Source organism: Micropterus dolomieu, linkage group LG05 (assembly GCF_021292245.1).
Source record: "Micropterus dolomieu isolate WLL.071019.BEF.003 ecotype Adirondacks linkage group LG05, ASM2129224v1, whole genome shotgun sequence".
In the NCBI taxonomy this organism is placed as follows: domain Eukaryota; kingdom Metazoa; phylum Chordata; class Actinopteri; order Centrarchiformes; family Centrarchidae; genus Micropterus; species Micropterus dolomieu.
Window position 1 is genome coordinate 8,840,204 of NC_060154.1, and position 20,424 is coordinate 8,860,627.

The following is a 20,424-nucleotide window of genomic DNA, read 5'->3' on the forward strand; positions in this document are numbered from 1 at the left end:
CTTAATGTGTTTTTTGCGGGAATGGAAAACCGATAGGTCATCCACCTCAGCTGGCCATCAAACATTTACTTATGTGTTGCTTTGGAGTGTAAAAGAGAGAAAGACATATGAGAAATAGGCCTGCATGATATAAGGAAAATCTGCAATGTGCGATAACATTGTTCAATAGTGAGATGATGATATGACTTGCATATATAAACAAATAGTGAAGTAGCATATTAGGTGCCTGGTTATCTTTATATTCAGAACAGGATTATAAGCAGCAACAGTAACGTTTAAAACAGCAAAGTCGCTATATAAATTCATTATCTCACTGGAAACAAATCTAAAATGACAAAATAAATCATATTCTTGACATCAAAATACTGAGTGACGTTTAGAAAGAATAAAAACCTCAGAAATCAGTCAGTATCAGTCCTTCCTCCTGTCCTCTGCCCTCCTCCCTGCTGCTGTTGTTATTCACTAATGAATGACTAATGAGAGAGACACTGATAGAGAGGGAGAGGGATGCCTACAAAAGAAACAAAGACAGACAGGGAAAAAAGACAGACAGTGAGAAAGTCATACAAAGAAAGAAGCAGACAGAAAGAGTAAAACTTTGTAAAAACACACACACACACAGACAAAGAGAGTGTAAAAGACAGAGACAGAAAGAGACAAGGCAACAGCTCAACAGAAGAGTCATTGTATGAGTGCCAGTAGGTCAGGAGTTCACTAGACACTAGTCCACAGCAGGGCCAAATAATGCTAGCAAGGATGGAATTTATAATTTATCACACAAGAGTTTGGAAAACTTGTTGCATGTTTTAGATTCAATATTGGCAACAGAGTTTCATTTTAAACTCCAGAGAGTACTACATGAAAACAATGTCCAGGTTTTGAACAGAAAGAGAAAATAAGAGAGAGAGAGAGACTAATGAATGTGTAGAAAGAAGTGGTGCGCAAGTCTTTCTGGCTAGATTAACCTAATAATATTGAATAGTGTTTGTGTGAGACGCACTTGGGAAGTGAAAATATTTAAGGTTTGAGATCAGATAATGAATCATATAATATATCTGTGACATTTCTCTGTATGTATGTGATTAAACCAAATGACACAAAAAGCATTCTAGAGACTGATAGTGGTACTCAAGGTTCTACCAATTAAGACATAAAAGAGATAGAGACAAATATAAAAAAAAGTTAAAATAAAAATGTATTGAAAACTTCTCTCAAATAAAATAAAAATAAACACAGGTTTAAAACGAAAGTATGCCATGTATGTGCAAATCTCGCTACAGCTTATTCATTACATTTATTAATTTAGCTGACGCTTTTATCCAAAGCAACTTTCAACTGCTATACATGTCAGAGGTTACGCGCCTCTGGAGCAACTAGGGGTTAAATCTTGCTCAGGTACACATTGGTGGATGGGTCACAGAAGGGGATTGAATCCGGGTCTCTCACACAAAAGGCATAGTCTTATCCACTGCGCCATCACCACCCATTATTGAACTCAGTAGTAGCAGGAACAAAGCCATTTTTGTACTGCTTTGTTCCTCACCTTGGAACTAAAAACCTCTGTCCAGAGGGAAGAAGCTGAAAATCACTGCGTAAAGGGTGGGAGTTGTCATTTATTTTTTATATCTTTTATAACAATTATGTTGTTTAAGAACAGTTTTTGTTTGCCTCCATTTGTTTAAAAAAAATCGAATGATAATCAGTGATAATTAATGCAGTGCTACATTTAGGACCACCAGTAGAAATGTCAACAAATATTAATAATCCGTCATCTTTTCTTTCTTTTACAACTTTCCCAAGTTCTGGCCCAGGTGGGAGACATTTAGGCCAGAAAAAGTACATGGACAGTAATACCCTGAAGGTTTTCCAGGAAAGGTGATTTTATTTAAGGCAAATTTTGGGGTCACGCTGTACACCGTGTACTTATTGACATGGATAAAGCAAAGAGTGCAGTGATTAATCTTGTAATCCTGATTTATATTATTTAACTATAACTTAACAAGAACAGTATGCCTGATAAAACACAAGCATGAAAAATAAGTTAAAACACCTGGTATTGGTTGGCAAGTGCCATTATCTCCTTAACTTTCTACCAGCTGTCCTGATTGCCATGCCTCCCTTTCTGCTGATGTTCCCCTTTGGCCTCTTTCTCGCTACATCTATTCTGCTCTTTTACCCATTTCCATTTTTAGCTTTGTACCTGTCACTAGTAGAGCATTTCAATGAGTGATCAGGTAGACCTCAGTGTCTCACTCAAGGACACTTTACCATAAAGATGGCTGGACTGGTGGTTAATGGCTGTTATAGGTGTTGTCATGACCCTGGATCGAGCCCATACTGTGGACTTATGGGAACAAACAAGGCAAGGGATGCTACTGACATCTTTAATGATTTTAAAATTAAGCCATTTTCATTTTCCCCCTTCATGTATTTCTACCCTGTACCCACCCAACCCCCACAAATCTCTCTCTCTCTGCTCAGAAATAAGCTATACAATGAGAGAGACCAGAGATAAACAGACATGGGTTCCCGTCATGACTACTGCTGTGATGGGAGGAGAGACCCTGACAGACAAGGATAAAAAAAGAGAATAAACATCCTTTACATTTACAAATGTAATATGTGCATCAAAAAATATATATAGTGTCAAAAAACAAACACAATTATGACTGCACCAATGTGACACACATACACACAGAGAACACATCACATAGGCACATATTATCCATTTTCCATCGTACCAACACAGCATGTAGAAACAACATAGCAGAGCAGATTCATATCTGGACTTTCCTTTAACTGCCTATCCCCCAACAGAGACTGATTTTTTTCGACCCACCCCATGCAAGCAGAGACAAGCCCGCTTTGTCATGTTACCACAAATTTGATACATGTAACATATTTCAGAGATGTGTAGTATGTGTTTATGGGTGGACACTAATTCCCTATTTTGGAGAAAGCAGTTTTCACCTTCATAAACCTCATTAAATAATCTAAGCAAAGCACCTCCGTCTGCCCCTGCCTAATTTGAGCAAATTCACTACAACTGCTGTTTTTTAAAGGGACCTTTTAGTCACCTTGAGACTTTGTATTGAAATCACAGCAGTTCTTTTCCTCGCCTCTAATCCATACATTGCATAACATAAGCCCTCCCTTCTCATCTACTATAGTTCCTAACTGCTGCAAAATGAAGAGGGTGGGGGATTGGGTGCAGAATGATGCAAATAATAAGATGAGGATTATATAAAGTAAATATGTGAATTTATCATTTACTTGACCCTATGATCTTTTTAAATTGAGAAAGTCAGACTTGCAGCTTCTGGCCTCCTAGGAAATGTACCAAGAGAAATAACATCAACGTGAATAACACAACAAAATGCGAACGGAGCCAGATTGCGTATTGTGTTGTCTTGCAAAGTATTTGGCATTTTGTGTTGAGCTTGTGTTGGGTTATGTAGACATTCATTTGTTCATTGGGGTTGTGAACCAAAAAGGTTAAGTATCACCAGGTTGCATAATGCACCTAACACTCCCTCTACATCACTGCAGCCATCCAAAACAAGGACTGATCTGCACACACACACACACACACACACACACCTACCTAGGTACAGGGCAGAGATGAACAACATCAAAATGGAGGACAGGGGAGTCTGCTGAATGTGATTTTATTCCATTATGTAATCCTATAACCCAGTGACAAATCACCTGAAAACAGCCCCATCATATATTTTTACCTGAATCATTGTGTCAATACTCTTTTCACAAATAACATCTCTTTTTTAAGGGGGATACAGCTTTTTTTTTTACCAGCTCTCGTTTACCTGCATTTTCTCACCTTCTGAAATATTTTCTTCTCCGCATCTCCTCTTTTCCCCCCTTGTCTGGTTAACCCCTCTACTTCTCTTCTTACGATTCCTCTCAGCTCTCACCCCTATTCCTTCGTCTCCTTGCTGTCATTTTCTCAACCACCCACTCTTACTTGCCATCTCTCTTAATCTCCCCCTCTCTACCAATACCCCACCAATTCAACCCCCTTTAAGTCTCTTTGGTTTCCTCTTCCCATCCACATCCTTCCTCTCTCCATCTTATCTCACCTTACTCGAAGTCACATCCTTGGGCCCCTGCATGTTTTCTTCCACTAACTCCCACCTCCCTTTTCTGTATGTCTCAACCCTGTTTTTCCCCTGCTTCCCCTCCTTATGACACCCCCCTACCCGGCCACAGGTCTTACCAGGTATGGGCTACAGTGAAGCGTCGCCTCTGCCGGATGCTCTTGTTGACCATCAGCTTGCGGAAGAGGCGCGGGGAGCTTCTGGGGGACAGTTTGGGGGACGTGGCGCCCCTCTTCCCTACCCCTGGGATTTTGGGAGGCTCCAGTTCCAGGTGCATGTGCTCCTTGAATGTACGGATGCAGGAGTCCATCTCAACGCTCAGCTCGTTGGATGACATCCTTGCAAGCTGGGTAGAGTCCTGTGTGGCAGACTTTCCTTCCTATTACAAATTCTGCCCCTTTCTGTCCAAATTCAGTCACGTCAGCTCGTCATGTACAGTTGCTTTTGCCCTCCTCTTGTCTTATCCAGACACAGAAGTTTACACTGGGTTGAGGTGTTGAAAGGGACCTCAGACACAAACATTCACCCAGGGAAAGGCCAGCTCACACATACCTTTTTGTTGTTTGTGTTGCCTCTGTGCTTTCGATCCTTTCCCCCCTTTCCACGTTTTTCACGCGTTTAGGGATTAGCCAGCCAGTCGAGCCCACTCCCTCTCTCTTTCCTTTGGCTCATGCACCGTGCTTTAGAGGAGCTTTACACACAGCAGGGCCACATACAGCTCGTTCCAGGAGAGAAGAATTCCTCTTCTCAACACTGGTTCTCTGCCATCTCCCTCCTGGTTTTGCTGTCTGTACAGTGCACACCCCAGTTCTCAATCACGCTCCCTTCTTTCCTCTCTGTCCCTGTGTCACTGTTGGTGCATGCTAAATGCACACCTCAGTACCAACTCTTTCTCTCAGTCCTTGCAGGCAGCTTGATGTTGGAAGATCTCTATTATAAAAGATTCAGAAGGGCTGAAAACTGCTCTCTGCCTCCTCTTGTCTTGCTCTCCCTCCATCAACCACTGCTTGACTGACCTCCTCTCTCTGCAAACAACCCCCACGTCTCCAAAAGGCACTCCCGGTGTGGCACAGAGTGACTCCCACTATGCCGAGCCTTAAGTCAGATTTCCCTTCACTCGCACTGTCAGAGCAGTGAGCGAAGGACAGCACAGGCAAATGCTGCACTTGCGGTTTCATTCAGAATATACACAAGGAGCTGAGAGCAGGCACGCAGAGAGTGTAAGCCACTCCTCCCCTGTTAAGGATTGGCTGGTGGTTGTTGTGACGACAAGCAGGCAGGCACAGTAACAGGTTGTCAGATTTATTATTTATTTTTTGTTTAGCCAGGATTTGTGGTAATGTTGCTGATGATGTTGTGACCTTTAGTGAGGCAGGCAGATGGAGAGTGGAGGCCAAGAAAGAAATGGAAATTTGGAATGGGGATGAAAGGAAACAGTTTAATAGGCGTCATTGAAGAAAAACATACACACTGCTCAAAGGTCAACTGATTCAAATAAACACTCTAAAGCATTCATTTATGTCTGTACACAAAAGTCCTTCTGCAGTAAGGCAACCACATATTACCTTACCACACAAAGTATATTCCATCACAAACTATTTAACAATTTCTCTCTCTCTGTCTCACACACACACTTTTACCCATCCACAATTCTTTCTGAATGGACACATTCCAATCATGAGATTGCCACAGTATGAAGAGAAAAAGAAAGAATTCATAGATACAGTCGTTCCAGATACACACACAAAGGGCTACTCTGAGTGATGAAAAGAAGAGAGAAAAATGAGGGGCAATGTCCTGAAGGTAGAGAGACAGAAGATTCGGGGGGGGGGGGGAGTTTTGGAAATGTGAGCCCTTGCTCGTCTGCTCTGTGGACTGATTTGTTTTGGTTGTGAGTCACTGATGATTCTGAGCCAGTGCAAGAATGCAGCGCTTTCATACTAAATGCTTGCCAATAATCCCTTTTAAAATAGTCTTCCCAAGCTTGTATATAAATAAGAAAACACTTGTAGTAAAATGAGATGTCAAAGGAGCACAGCAAGTCAGAGTGTGTATTATTTATTGGTGGTTTAAAAATCAACAATAGTCTGACACTCTATTTTATATACCAGTACAAATAATAAACTTTTCTCCAGCAAAAAGGTTAAAGTAATATAATATATATAATTTTATAAATAATTAACTTTTATATTATATAACTTCTAAGCATACAATAAATTACATCCATCCATCATCAACCGCTTATCCTCTTTATAGGATTGCTGGGGGGCTGGAGCCAGTCCCAGCTGGCATCAGGCGAGAGGCAGGGTACACCCTGGACAGTTCACCAGTCCATCGCAGGGCACAGAGACATGAACCAATTACATAAGAATTGAAAATACAAATAAATAAAAGTGAAACTCAGGTCTCTAGTCTTTTCTGTCCTGCATTTTCCCCTTGGGGCACCAGAGTTGCTGTTTCAAGGTTAAGTTGCATACAAGCAGTTTTTTGTGAAACTAGAAGAAATTGTGGCTTGCTGACACAGTGAAAGGTGTGCATTTGGCAAAGGAATGGATAAATGGGATAGTGAGTAGCAGTGTACAAGCACCACAGTAGCTTCCCTCATAAGAGAGCAACTGAAAATGCAGAAACGAAAAGAAAAGAAACAAGATAGTAGGAATGAAAACTAGCCTGAAGCAGGAAACGATCAGCTCATTTATTGACAGGTTAAACAGTTGGCTCACACAAAAACAAGCTTCCTCATAAAATAAATCGAATGGTGCACCAAACGACCATTCCTGTGCTGTGATAATAGAGAATATAGCCAAAGAAATAAACGCAGCATTTGTGTCCAATGTTAAATCACTTGATGCTCGCATTACGCACCACTTAAGACAAAAGTGACTGTTTATGTAAGATGTGCAGTCTATAGCCCCGGAGATATAGACAATGTGTTTTTTTACTTAGTTGAACTGGACAGGGGAACAGATGCTGAGTCTGAAAGAGAGCCTTCGGGGCGCTGAGATGCATGATAATTTTGGGGGTAAAAATGTTATCAGCATTACCACAGATGGAGCAACTGTCCAGACTGGGAGAGTGAATGGACTGAATGGGAGTTTCCTCAAGTCCAGTCAGTTCACTGCCTTGCTCATCCCTTGGAGTTGCCAGTGCACAAAAAACAAACCACCAGCCTATGTAAATGGTGGTACAAGTAAATAAAAGAGAGTTACGGGACACAGCTGCAGAACTGAATACACAGATTCTGAAAATTAGACAGGTTTTCACTGTAAGTTGGAAGCAAGCAACTTCAACAATGCAAGTGATGATGCATCATCGGACCCAAAAGTGGAGAGGACTAAATATATGGGTCTCCTAAAACATCTTGCTCCTTGTTCTTCACTGATTTAGCATGTATGAAGCATGTGTTACAAGAACTTGGCGATCTTTCCCCGAAATTACAGAAATGTGACACACCTCTTGTCACATCCAGCTGATGATTGATGTTATGAGAGAAATGAAAGAGTCAAGCAGACAAGGTTGAGCGAGGTATCTCCACGGGCCAGTTTAAAGTGTTGATCATACAGCCACCCCAGGAAAAACAGACAGGTTGCAGTTCTATCAGGCTGTCATTTATAATCTGACTTAATGATTCCTGACATTGAGTTGTTGGCTTTTATTAAACCTCTGGCAAAAACAGAGAGACAGCTTCATTCTCTTCGGAAAGAAGGAAATCAGGAGATCTGGCAAAACTCAAGGGATTCACGTCCATGGAAGTAATCAGTGGATACAGAGATTGGAAGCTACAAGGAGGAAAAACATTGAGACTTCTGATAGCGAGCAACACCATTCTCCCCACCTCTGCTAAATGTGACTTAGGACTTTTAGTATGCAACAACACACAGACAGGCCAGGAATGAACTTTATCTGCTTTTTCTGTTTTTTGTGGACCTCAACAGACCTCTTCCAGACAAGTGGGACCCTCTGCCCTTTGTTAAAGAATGGATTAAAGTAGGCCACCATTCTTTCTCATTGTGGGTAACAGACCGGCATTCACAGACACCTGTAAACAGACCAGTATGGTCTAATATACTTCAGTTAAAAAATTTAATTCTGTGTTTAAATGTATGTGATACAATTTAAATTATTTTTGCTTTTGCTTAGCAAGATTTGCTTATACTATTGGACAAATTAAAAATTTATCCCAAAGTTTAAGACATTTTACTAAAAGACAAAAATGTCAACCTGCTGGTACCACTACCGGAAAAATCGAAGGTACGTAGGATTCATCCTCTGGGGAAAATGAATGTCTTTACAAAATGTATGGCAATACACCCAATAGTTGATATTTTTATAGCACTTCATAGAATTGGAAAAGTCTCACAGCTTCTCCATCTGCTTGCCATTTCTTCTTCAAACCAGGGCTGCTGCGGAAGACTCAATATTAAAGATAGAAAAAGTTTAACCAAACATCTGTACACAAAATCTTATACCTGGTTCTTGCACATCAGTGCAATTTTTGCATTAAAAAGGGAGATGACAAAAGTTGAATGACAAAGCACAAATGAGAAGGCCAAAAAACCAATGCCAGCAAGTCATTTTAAAAGAGATGAAAGATCAAGAGATTGAATTAGAGAGTGACTGGGGCATTTTATTCTACATTTTTTCACATCCTTGAGGGCTCGAATGAAAGCAATGCACCGTGGACCTACATATTGGTACCTCTGGGAGTGCAGACTGACTGAAAAATACTGCATTATTTCACACATCTGCCATCGGCCATCACCTTAAGTGCTGAAATTAGTAGTCAATAAATCAATTATTCAATTAACAGAAAAGTAATTGACAACAATGGATTGGATTATTGATTTATCGCTTGAGTCATTTATCATAAACAAGACTAAGACTTGAGCTAAATGCTAACATTTATGTCAACATTTAGCAGGTATAATATTTACCATGTTTACATCTTAGTTTAGTGTGTTGGCATGCTAACATTTTATTTAGTCATACACTCACAAGTATTGGACGAAATGAAATTTTGTCCAAATGGTGGCACTACATAAAAAGTTAAGGGATCACAATTCATCCTAAGGGGGGACAACTAAAACCAACACTATTACATCAACCTTATGGGTCAATCAGTCCTCTGGGAACCACAAATATATGTTTAAATTTTCATGGCAATTCATCGAATAGTTGTTAAGATATTTGGTGACTCTGGTTATAGCTTCATACAGATACAAGCATAGTTCTGGTACTAACTGGGTTTTGCACTGATACGATTATTCCCATTTGGATACTTTTTATGCTATATTCTAATTTGAACCAATGTAGTTGTAAGAGGAAGCAGATGACAGAGCTTATAAATCAATATGCTGACAATTTCTGGATATTATTTCCCTACCTTGCTGAACAAATATTGGGAAGATTTGTATAAGCATCCCTGCCCATCCAAGCCCCACCTGTCACGTTCAATAATGTCACAACATGCAAGAATGACGCTTCAGCCAGCCCCATGTTGACTTAGCCTTTGGTCTCCCACAGTGAAACCCTGAGCAGGGTGAACAGAACATCCTTAGGACCGGTGTGTGTGTGTGTGTGTGTGTGTGTGTGTGTGTGTGTGTGTGTGTGTGTGTGTGTGTGTGTGTTTGTGTGTGACGAGGATCTTGCATGTCTCTGTGTGTTTATCATAAGCGTGTGGTTCAGATGGAGATGATGGGGAGTGCGTGTGAGAGATTTAGGTCTTGAGATGAGAGCCCTTAGTGTAGCATCTCTGGTTACATTAAAACAATCTCCCTTTTTCACACTCCGTCTCTCTCAGATACGTGAAAAACAATACTGCATTGTGGCCCATATTAACAGAGCTGTACTCGTTCACAAGGGTTCAAATCCCGGAAAAGAGAGACTCAAACCAACGGATGAAAAGGGTTTAAAAGAGGGTGTAAATTATTTATCCATATGAATTATATCCATGCAATTAATGCAAATATAAAACAAAACAAAGGATAAAAGCTCAAATGAAAAAATAAACAGTGAAACATATGAGTAAAAAGATAGCAGGGAACAAGAGCAAAAGGGATACAGGAAGTCTGTGAAATAATCTGAAACAGCTGGAGAAGAGGCCAAAGGGCATTATGATTTGAAGGTGACCTTGTTAATATTTCTTCTGCATACAATACTAGAGAACAGACAACGAGTAATGTCAACTATAGATTTCTTCCTGGGATGTTTGACTATCCTGTAGCATGAAGACAGTTATCTCATTAAAAGAATGCCCCTGTAAACACACAGCCTAATAGACTAATCTAAACTACTCTGAGTCTCTGGTTTAATTCACACTCACACATGAGAGGATTGCCATGCGAGACAAACTGACAACCAGGAGAGTAGTCGAGGTAAAAGTGATAGATTATTTTTCCTCGGACACTGAACCAAAACTCGCCCAAAGCTGATGAAACTGTGGAGGATACGAGTACTCGTTCAAAGGATTTAGCATAAAACTGGATCATATCTGACCATCCAATGTCCCACTAGCTAAGCTGTATAATCATGCAAAATGATGTTGAAATATTAAATCCATGTCGATTCTTTTTTCGTGAAGTTTAGGTGAGCAGCACTTCCCCTTCCCGTAGATTAAGAGGTGGTGTTGCACCAAGAGCTCCACCTATTCAACAAAAAAGATTTAGATAATTTAAAATGTTCTCAGATACAGTTACTAAAAACTATACAAAACCTTACTCAATTGGAGCAGCATACACAAATTAAACCTCCACTATAAGCCTTTGTTCAGCTCCATATACTTGTTGACATAATCCCTTGCTTGCTTTGAAATGAAAGTTTTTCTCTGTTGACCTGTGTCCAAAACATTTAATGAATCAATATTCAAAGTTGCAAAACAACTAAGTATGAAAAACTTTTTAACTTATTGTATGGTTGGAACTGAGTAGCTGGAATTTCACATCATTGTGTGTAATCTGTTTGCCTTGGTCTCTGTGCGTGCTAAAATGAAAAATGTAAGATCCAATTTCTGCTCACTGGCAGTGTGGATTACTCACACCCGCACAAAAGCCGTCTGGAACACCAGCAGAGAGGCCAGTGCTCAACAACACGCCACACAAAGAAAGTACACAGAGTGCAGACAAGCCATAATCTGACCGGTGTCGTCCTGACCCAGGGTGAAGAACACATTCAAATACAGTTTCAAATCATGTTAGGAGAGGGATCTAAAATGGTAAATGTCATTCATAGAGGAATGACATATTATATAAGTATACATCACAGAGAGCTCTGGTTTGGACTTAATATATATGAATGTTTACAAGCTCAAGCATTCTGGGAAGACCTGTGCTCATTTTTAGTATTCGATGTACTGGACATAAAAATTAGTATCACTACCAGACATTATAATCATGCCTTTGTTATACATGTCTGAAATATCACCGATCTACAATAAAACTACAGTGAAACTACAGCTAACCGTTTTAATAAAACACCTATATATAATATCTTTTACTGAATTGTACATCTCCCTCTTGGGGATTTTTGCAGATCATATCAAAGTTACTTTACAAAATTATAGAACGTGTTATTAGGCTTACAGAACACAATATTCTTTGAGCTGGGTACAGGCAGAATAAAGAATATTTGTGTAATGCCCTTTTCTCTTGTGTAAACACTGCCACTGGCTCAACTACTGTTTGTTTTTTTTTGGCATTTGTGAATACTAGAGAAAAAAGGCAAAAGCTGTAGTCAGACCAATATTAGCCTGGCAACATTTATTTATGTATTGTGGCCAAAAGCATGGGAGATAGGAAATAGCATGGGTAGAGTTGTAAACACAAACTGCGGGAGCTAGCATTGCTAGCAGCTTCTTATCAAAAACTTGCACTCCTGCACTCACTACAGTAAGGTGACCAGATTTATGAAACGAAAACCGGGGACATTTTTGGTTTGGTGGTCAGTATGTCATTAAAAAATATGTTATTGTGAAATAAAAAGGGGGACAATTTCGGTTTTATAATCTGTCAAATATAACTCTTCTGAATTAAATCACGTCATACTGAGGCAGAAACTACCTTTCAGTCAATAAGTAGAGGCTGCAATTACTTTCTGGCAAGTAAAATACTGCATTACATTCAAGTTCAAGTTCAAGTCTTTATTTGCCAAAACGACGCAAGTTGCCTGGAATTCATTTTAGTGATTTGGCTCATTCTGGACTGTACAAGACAATATTGGACAAAAATAACAACACATCATCATACATAACATATAGCATAAAAACAAAACAAATACTAATGAGTAAATATGACAAATAATCAAAAATCAGACAGAGTGCTAATACATTTAGTGACACTGAGGAGAAGGACGTAGTTGTATAGGCAGAGCAGATAAGGATTGTTGGTGTGAATTGAGGGACCTCACAGCCTGCAGGTAAGTGCTATTTGAAAAACGGGTGGTTCTGATGCTTCTTAGCCTTCTGCCTGATGGTAGAAGGGTAAAAAGAGAATTAGCAGGGTGCAAAGAATCTTTAAGTATTTTCAGTCCAGTTTTAAGTAAACGGGAGATGTCACAGATCTTAGGGAGGTCCAGCCCAATTATTCTTGACGCTGTCCTAACTACCCTATTCAGTCCAGATTTATCATCTGCTGAGCAGTTACCCCACCATACAGTGATGGAGAAAATAAGTATACTATCATTGCTCTGTAGAAGTGGAGCATACCCGCCTGGGACACTTTAAATTTCCTCAGTTGTCTTAAAAAGAAGAATCGCTGGTGAGCTTTTTTAACAATCTGACTGACATTGGTGTACATAGACTGTATTGGCCATTTAAAGGTATTTTAACAGGTAAATAGGACTGGGTTGGTTGGTACACAGCAAGTTAAATAATGTAGAGTCATAAGGATAATTGCAAAAGAGATCTTGTCTTTATTTTATATATAACTCAGCAGTAAGTCATGTTAATTATAAGCTACATTCGTTTTCCAAATATGAACAAGGATATTAGACATAGGCCTGCCAAACACAATCTATCGGAAACAACAGGCTTCAGTTATTGCCTATAATCACGTAAATGTCATGCTTGGTTACAATAAACTGCAAACACTTATTGGCCACAGTTGTGATTATTCTGTTAAAAGAAATGCTAAAAGTAGGCCTATCACAAAGACATATCTTTGCAATGACCACAGACATAAAGTGATCTTTATTTACAAGTTATGATTGTTTGATCCAGATTCGGACGCAAATCAGTTTTCAGCGATTACTTTTCGGCACGACACCTGTATGCTCTGCTGTCCAGTCTTTCTGGCCACGTAAAATCTGATTTCAGGTCTGTTAACACCTTATACAGTCTATGAATAACACACAGTTAAAAACGAGGACGTTTCCGGGGACAGCTCCAGACGGGGACAGGCCACCAAAACCGGGGACTGTCCCCAGAAAATGGTGACGTCTGGTCACCCTACGCTACAGACAAGCATCCTTCTCTGCTGCTTGTATTATTTCTCGTTGCAGTTTTTAAGAATATAAACAAACATTGTTTCCCGAATGACAGGTCAATCCCAACCCCTCACTCAAACAGGCTGGGGAACATTGCCGTTTCTTGTGTCAAATTTGAACTCTGTGTGAAGCGAAAGATTCAGGTAAGTTTGTAACTTCGTAGCAAATGTGTCCTGTCCTACATAGAAGTGACTGGACTGCACTGCTGTCAAAGTTTTTAAATTGTTCCCTGATGCAGCCATCCATCCAGCTAATCATCGCCCATCGCTTTACTGTAGTCTGCTCTTATCTACAGCTGCTCAGCCGGTAGACCATGTTTAAACTAGCACAAAGCACAACAAAACTTGACAGTTTCAGTTGAAGAATTTCATCTGCTTATTATTTTGAAAAGTTTCACAGTGGCATGAACACAGAAGAGTAGTTTGTTTTGTTTGTCTTAACTAACAAATACTAGATTACTAGCTAGTTTCTAATGTTCAAACAAGTGTACAGTCAAAAAGCATGGACATTTGATAATAGTTGTTTTAGCTCAGCATGGCATGTCACAACCCTAATATGATTTAAGGAACTAACAGATATGTTTGTTTTTATTGTTTGTGATAGCCTCTATTCACCTGATTAGGACAATCTAGAAGAAGTGTTTAAGGCAATTGCAGAAGAGACATCAGGTTAAGGTCTTATTACTAATGTTCCTGTACTGTAAATGCATCCACTGGCTTTCATTTAGCTCTGTTCTAACTTTTAATGTCTCTGTTCTATACAAGTACAAAATACACAAGAGCCGACTTTTGGTCATTTACAGTGTACACCACAATCACCACCACATTAACACTGGCTTCTCTCGGGCAGTGGCACAAGCACATCCAGCCACACACACAATTTCAACAATCAATCTATGAGTCACTCTGAGCTCTGAAACAATTGTGTACATCAGCATAAAAATAATGGAATCCCAAAATAACTTCTTGCTCTGTCCTCCTACTTCCAAACATTGTTGAAGGCACTTAAATTAGTACAAGTAGTAAAGGGGGGGGGCTGAGAGGAGAAGAGGAGATATGCTGATGACTGGTATTTATCTGATGACTGGTGTAACAGACAGATATAGAAATACTGTATATATTATTCGCACGCACGCACGCACGCACGCACGCGCGCGCACGCACGCACGCACACACACACACACACACACACACACACACACACACACACACACACACACACACACACCAGCTGAATGCTTCACTGGGGTAGGGAGTAATCAGACTTGAGGACCTTCAGGATGGTTCTGCTGACCCTGACGTTTAGCTGCAGTGATGCCTGAAGGAGACATAGTGTGATAGCTTTGTAAAAGAGATGAGGACCAACAGGGAAAAGCACACGGGGGAAACATGTCTGCCTCACCACCAGGGGTACAGACGGCCGACACATACCTCACCTGTTATAAAGTCTGCGCTTTCCACAGCGGACTGCACAGTCACCAATAAACTCACTGTTAACAAAAAGAAATGGAAGAAATAGAATTTCAGATTTTATAAAAATAAAAAATACATCCTGTTCAGATTGTTACAAATTAAAGAAAAGGTGTCTTGTTAAGGTCTTGGGCCACCACAAGCCGCCAGAAAGGCTTGAGATCTGGTGACAGCATTAAATATTATGCATGCTATTCATTCTGTGTGGAAGCATCTGCATTAATTTTTCTTTTCTCATTTATTCAGCTTCCTCCTTTAATCTGTCACGAGTCTGTATGTGTGAGTGTGTGTGTGTAAGTGTGTCTGGGTGTGGGTGTGTGTGTGTTCAGCCATTCAGTCAACCATTTCCACACTGCACTCCTCTGGTAGAAATAGAAATTACAGCTCTTCAACAATTCATTTAATGACTTCTTTACAAGCACTAAGATCAGGATTTTAATGTGATTCGCAGAAGAACATCACATTTAATTTTTCCCAGTTTGCCAACTTCCATGCCTTTTATTCATTTCCTTAATGGAGCCAACATGCCAATTGATATTGCCTAGAGCTGCAACAATTAATTGATTGATCATTTAAAAAATTTTGTTGACATTTATGATAGTATAGTAATATCTTTGGGTTTGGGACTGTTGGTTCAATAAAACAAGCTATTTGAATACACCACCTTAAGCTATGGGAATTTTCTGACTTTTGAAAGCCAAAACAATTACAACTTAAATAAGACTTTAAAAATATTCAAATAAAACTATCTGAGATGGGAACATCACTCTTGGTTAAATTACACAAGGCAATTTGTCACGGCAAGACAAAGTAGGCATTACTTGTGTACCTGTTTTGGGAGCATGGATTGGAGTATGTTCAGAGAGGCTTATAGCACCGCCAGAGCGAGACTAAAAGCTGGCATCAAGGAGGCAAAGCGGAGACATCAGCAGAGACTGGAGAGAGACCTCAACACCAACAACACCAAAGATATGTGGCAGGCCATCAAAAACATCACAGGCTAAAAAAGCAGGAGCTCCCTCATCATGTGTGAGGCCACATTACCAGATGAACTTAACACCTTTTATGCTCGCTTTGATCTCCTCAACAAGGAGTCAGCTGCAAAGTCTACTCCACCTCCAGATGACTGGCCATTGTCAGTATCCACAGCAGATGTGAGGAGAGTCATGCTGAGTGTGAGTGAGTACATGAGTACATCAGCCAGGCCTGATAACATTTTTGGCTGTGTACTGAAAGCCTGTGCCAATCAGCTAGCTGATGTTATTGCTGACATTTTCAACATCTCACTGTCCCAGGAGAGGGATCCCACCTGTTTCAAGACAGCAACCATCATTTCTGTACCTAAAAAGTCTGCAGTGTCTAGTCTGAACGACTACCGCCCTGTGGCACTTAACCCCATTCTGATGAAGTGCTTTGAGAAACTGTCTTTTCAGCACATAAAGAGCAACATCCCAGCCAGCCTGGACCCTCACCAGTTTGCTTTCAGAACCAACAGATCCACAGAGGATACCATCTCCACTGCCCTCCACTCAGCCCTCACACACCTTGAGAAAAACAACACCTACATCAGAAGGCTGTTTGTGAATTTCAGCTCCGCATTCAACACAATCTCCCCCTGAAACTGATCAGCAAACTCAGCTCTCTGGGTTTAAGTACAACAGTCTTCAACTGGATATTGGTCTTCCTCACAAACAGACCCCAGTCAGTTTGGATTGGTGGACACACCTCCTCCACTCTAGCGCTCAACACCGGAGCGCCCCAGGGCTGTGTACTCAACCCCCTCTTGTTCACGCTGTACAACCACGACTGCATCCCCTGACATGGAGAGAACTCTGTTGTGAAGTTTGCGGATGACACCACCATCATCGGCTGGATTTAAAACAATGACGAGACTTCATATCAGGAGGAAATTCATAATCTTGTAGAGTGGTGCTCAGAGAACAACCTACTGCTCAACGTCACATCAGTGGTGATGAGGTGAATAGTTTCAGGTTCCTGGGAATCAGCATCACAGAGAACCTGACATGGTCGTCTCACATCTCCACGCTGGTGAAGAAATCTCAGAAAGGACTGTATTTCTTGTGGAAGCTTAAGAAGGCCAAATTCTCACACCTGGTTCTTGTCAGCTTTTACTGAGGGGCAATAGAAAGCATCCTGACTGGAAAAATCACAAACTGGCATGGGATATGCTCAGCCCAGGACCAGATGGCTCTGCAGTCTCAGAAGATCATTGGTACCCATCTCCCGAGCATCAGTGATATCGGTGAGGTGCCCACGGAGAGCCCAAAGGATACTAAAGGACAGTACCCACCCAGCCATAGCCTGTTCACCCTGCTGCCTTCTGGGAAGAGATATAGAAGTTTCTGTCCTGGGTACAGCAACCCTTATTCATCTAACTAAAAGGAATGAAACACTTGGCAACTCCTATTAAAGTGTTTCTTAACTGGATCCCCCCCCCCATACTCGACCACAAGACCAATCAGGACTGATTAGGTAGTTAAGGAAAAGCGTATCTGAATTTGACACGACTGGACAACTGGCTGTCCGCCAAGAACTAGCCACTTGCTGTTTTGTGAATGTGTAACTGCACATTGACCTGTTGCTGTGGGGGAGTGTGTGTGTGTGTGTGTGTGTGTGTGTGTGTGTGTATGCATTTACAAATGTGTCTGAAAGCAAGGTGCATAAATAATGAAACAAGGCAGTATCATCTTCAACAGGCTAAATGCAACATGACAGATCAGTCACAGATGCAGAGAGGTATTCTAACAAGACTTCTGAAGCAAAGTCTTTGCTCAGTATGACTCAAGGAACCTGTGGTTTGCAATAGCATTACTTTGTCTCCAATAATTAGCTGTTCAAACTGCACTTATTAACCTCTGAGTGCCATCCAACTACCTTTAAATGTATGATAAATGATTAATATCAGCATGTCTATAAAGCCCTCTCATGCCCCATGCACGCTTACAGTCACAGTCGCCCTCCCTCCCATTTCTGAACTGTCTGATAGTTGCCAGAACCTCTTTGAGGCCAGTGTTAAACATTCCTCCATGGGCTCCCAGAATTCCTCTCACACGTGTGTTTGTGCTTGTGTGTGTGAGTGTAAAATATATATTGTATTTCTTTATCTGTCTGTTACACCAGTCATCAGTTAATTACCAGTCATCAGCATATCTCCTCAAGACACTTATTCAGGGGGACAACCAAGTCCTATAGCCTCCTGCTTGAGGTATGTTTGTTTTGCAGTCTATTTTTAAATACAGTAATTGTGCTCTTTTTCTCTGTAGGTTAATGTTTTAAGTGATAAAACTATATTAATTTTTGATAACATAAGCTGAGGTGGTCTTTGTTTTAGGTAAGTTGGCCCATCTCCCACTACAAAACACTGCGGGACACTCTGGGACAAAAACCTACCTTCAGTCATTCATGTGTGTTCATTATCAGCTAAAGCACATCCCTATCCAGTTACACAAATACTAACCACATAGTCAGTTATGCCTGCTCGTACTCTACTGGCCCCTCTACTAATAAAGTGAGCGTGTGTACTGTATTGGGGTACTGTTGTGGGATGAAAACAACCAGTGTCAACTTCTCAGGAACTAAGAAAAGCAGCATCATGTTTAGTTTGATTGTTAAAGGTGTCATAAACAATAGGCTTGAACTACTGCCACTGAGCAAGTTTGTGTTCTATTGATTTCTTTGCCTTCTATTTTACTGTTCACTCACCATTCAGGATCAACTGGCGTGATGTCTATCCTGGGAGGGGCTCCAAAGGGCAAAGACGTTGGCCTGGCCATGATTTCATCATCGGGTGTCCGTGACCTGTCCCCCTGACGCCATGACAACGGGGGTAGCTGCAGGGTTCCCGAGAAACGCCGTCTGCCACGTCGCAGGTCGACCCCCAGTGTGCAGGACGGGGACGTGAAAGACTCACTGAGGCAACAATCTGGAGGCTCTTTGCTGTCCTGAGAAGAGAAAGAAATGAAAGAGGAAGTACATGAAATTAAAGAACACAGTTTTGATATTCATTTGGATTCAAATGGAGAAAGATAAAATAAGATAAAATCCTGAGCATAGCCCTGTGTTTAACTACATATGTGTTAACTGTTTGCCCACTAAGGGGCGCCACAGGTTTGTTTCTGACTAAAGATGGAGTTTCATTAGTAAAGCACTTCATCCATTCTTTGGTGATCTATTACACCTACTACCATCCTACTGTCTCAGATTACCTCATACAGGAGGGGGATAAAATCCAATAAAACCCAAATTTGCATCCTTAAGTTGAGTTAATTAAAAAATGAAAAGAGAACATTACTAACAAAACTTTGAACACCCACAGGGATGAATGACACCAGACCTTAAATATTATGATGACTTAAATAAATATTAAAACAAGATCTACTTAAACCCCCTGAGCTGTTTACCGTGCAGTATAACATGAATGCCACATGATTCTAGGATTTTTTTCTTTCATCATCTCTTCACTTATGCCTCCTCCGAAGCCTCCACTCTTTCCTTCCGCCTCATTTAGTGGCTTAATTTGTCTTGTTAGCGTGTGCTGTCTGTAGCACACTGATTGCAGCACATAAATAACCATGTGTATCCCTCAGCTGTGCACCTGGGCCATATTTACTGAGCATCTCAGAGACACCTCTAGAAACCATTCTCAGTGTGACGAGGACTAAAAAAAATCTCCATACACTTTACAAATTACTCTTTTACAATCAATGCGTTTCCCTTTTTTCCATGGTTATTCAAGGCTACCCATAAACCACTCATAACCTGCCCCGTCAAATACAGGCTGTGCTTGTTATTTATTTCAGGAAGCTCAGGTTTTATGCAGGTGGAATCAGAAACTAAAATAGCTGTAGCTAAATAGGCACCTGGCAGCACCTTATCGTGTGCTTTGCAACAAACAGGCATGCACAGCATTCACCTGTACCTGTAACATGCAGCAGATTGGTAACACCAAATTATACTGTATCATAAACAAATAAACTGTGTTATTGTGTTTGTTTCTCGTGTTTAAACTGATATAAAGTATTTCAGTATTTCATTCATCTTTTTACAGTATTTGGAATTTGGAGAAATTACTACTTGATGAACCAATATGAACTGACAGAAAATGTGCAACTATTTTTAAGATGGGTTAACAGTAATTTAAGTGAAAATGCCAAATGTTTTACTACTACTACTTTTTTTGTGAGGATACGCTGCTTTTCTTTGTTTTATGTCAAAGTAAGTAAGTAATATCTTTGGGTTTTGGATTATTGGTTGGACAAAAATGTAGAAGGCTTTTTAACTGTGATGTGATTAGTGACTATATATATATATATATATATATATATATATATATATATATATAT

General features: G+C 40.4%; 1 protein-coding gene across 2 annotated transcripts in view; it reads right to left on the minus strand.

The window, feature by feature from the left end:
• Positions 1-20,424, minus strand: part of pde4ba (phosphodiesterase 4B, cAMP-specific a) — a 188,560-nt gene that overhangs the window by 133,257 nt on the left and 34,879 nt on the right. The window contains exon 3 of one of the 2 annotated variants that reach the window (XM_046049246.1): positions 15,028-15,081. In XM_046049246.1, the coding sequence (XP_045905202.1) occupies positions 15,028-15,081 (54 nt within the window). Of the gene's footprint in view, positions 1-4,234; positions 5,213-15,027; positions 15,082-20,424 lie in introns of those variants that run through there. The other variant, XM_046049247.1, reaches the window with a different exon arrangement.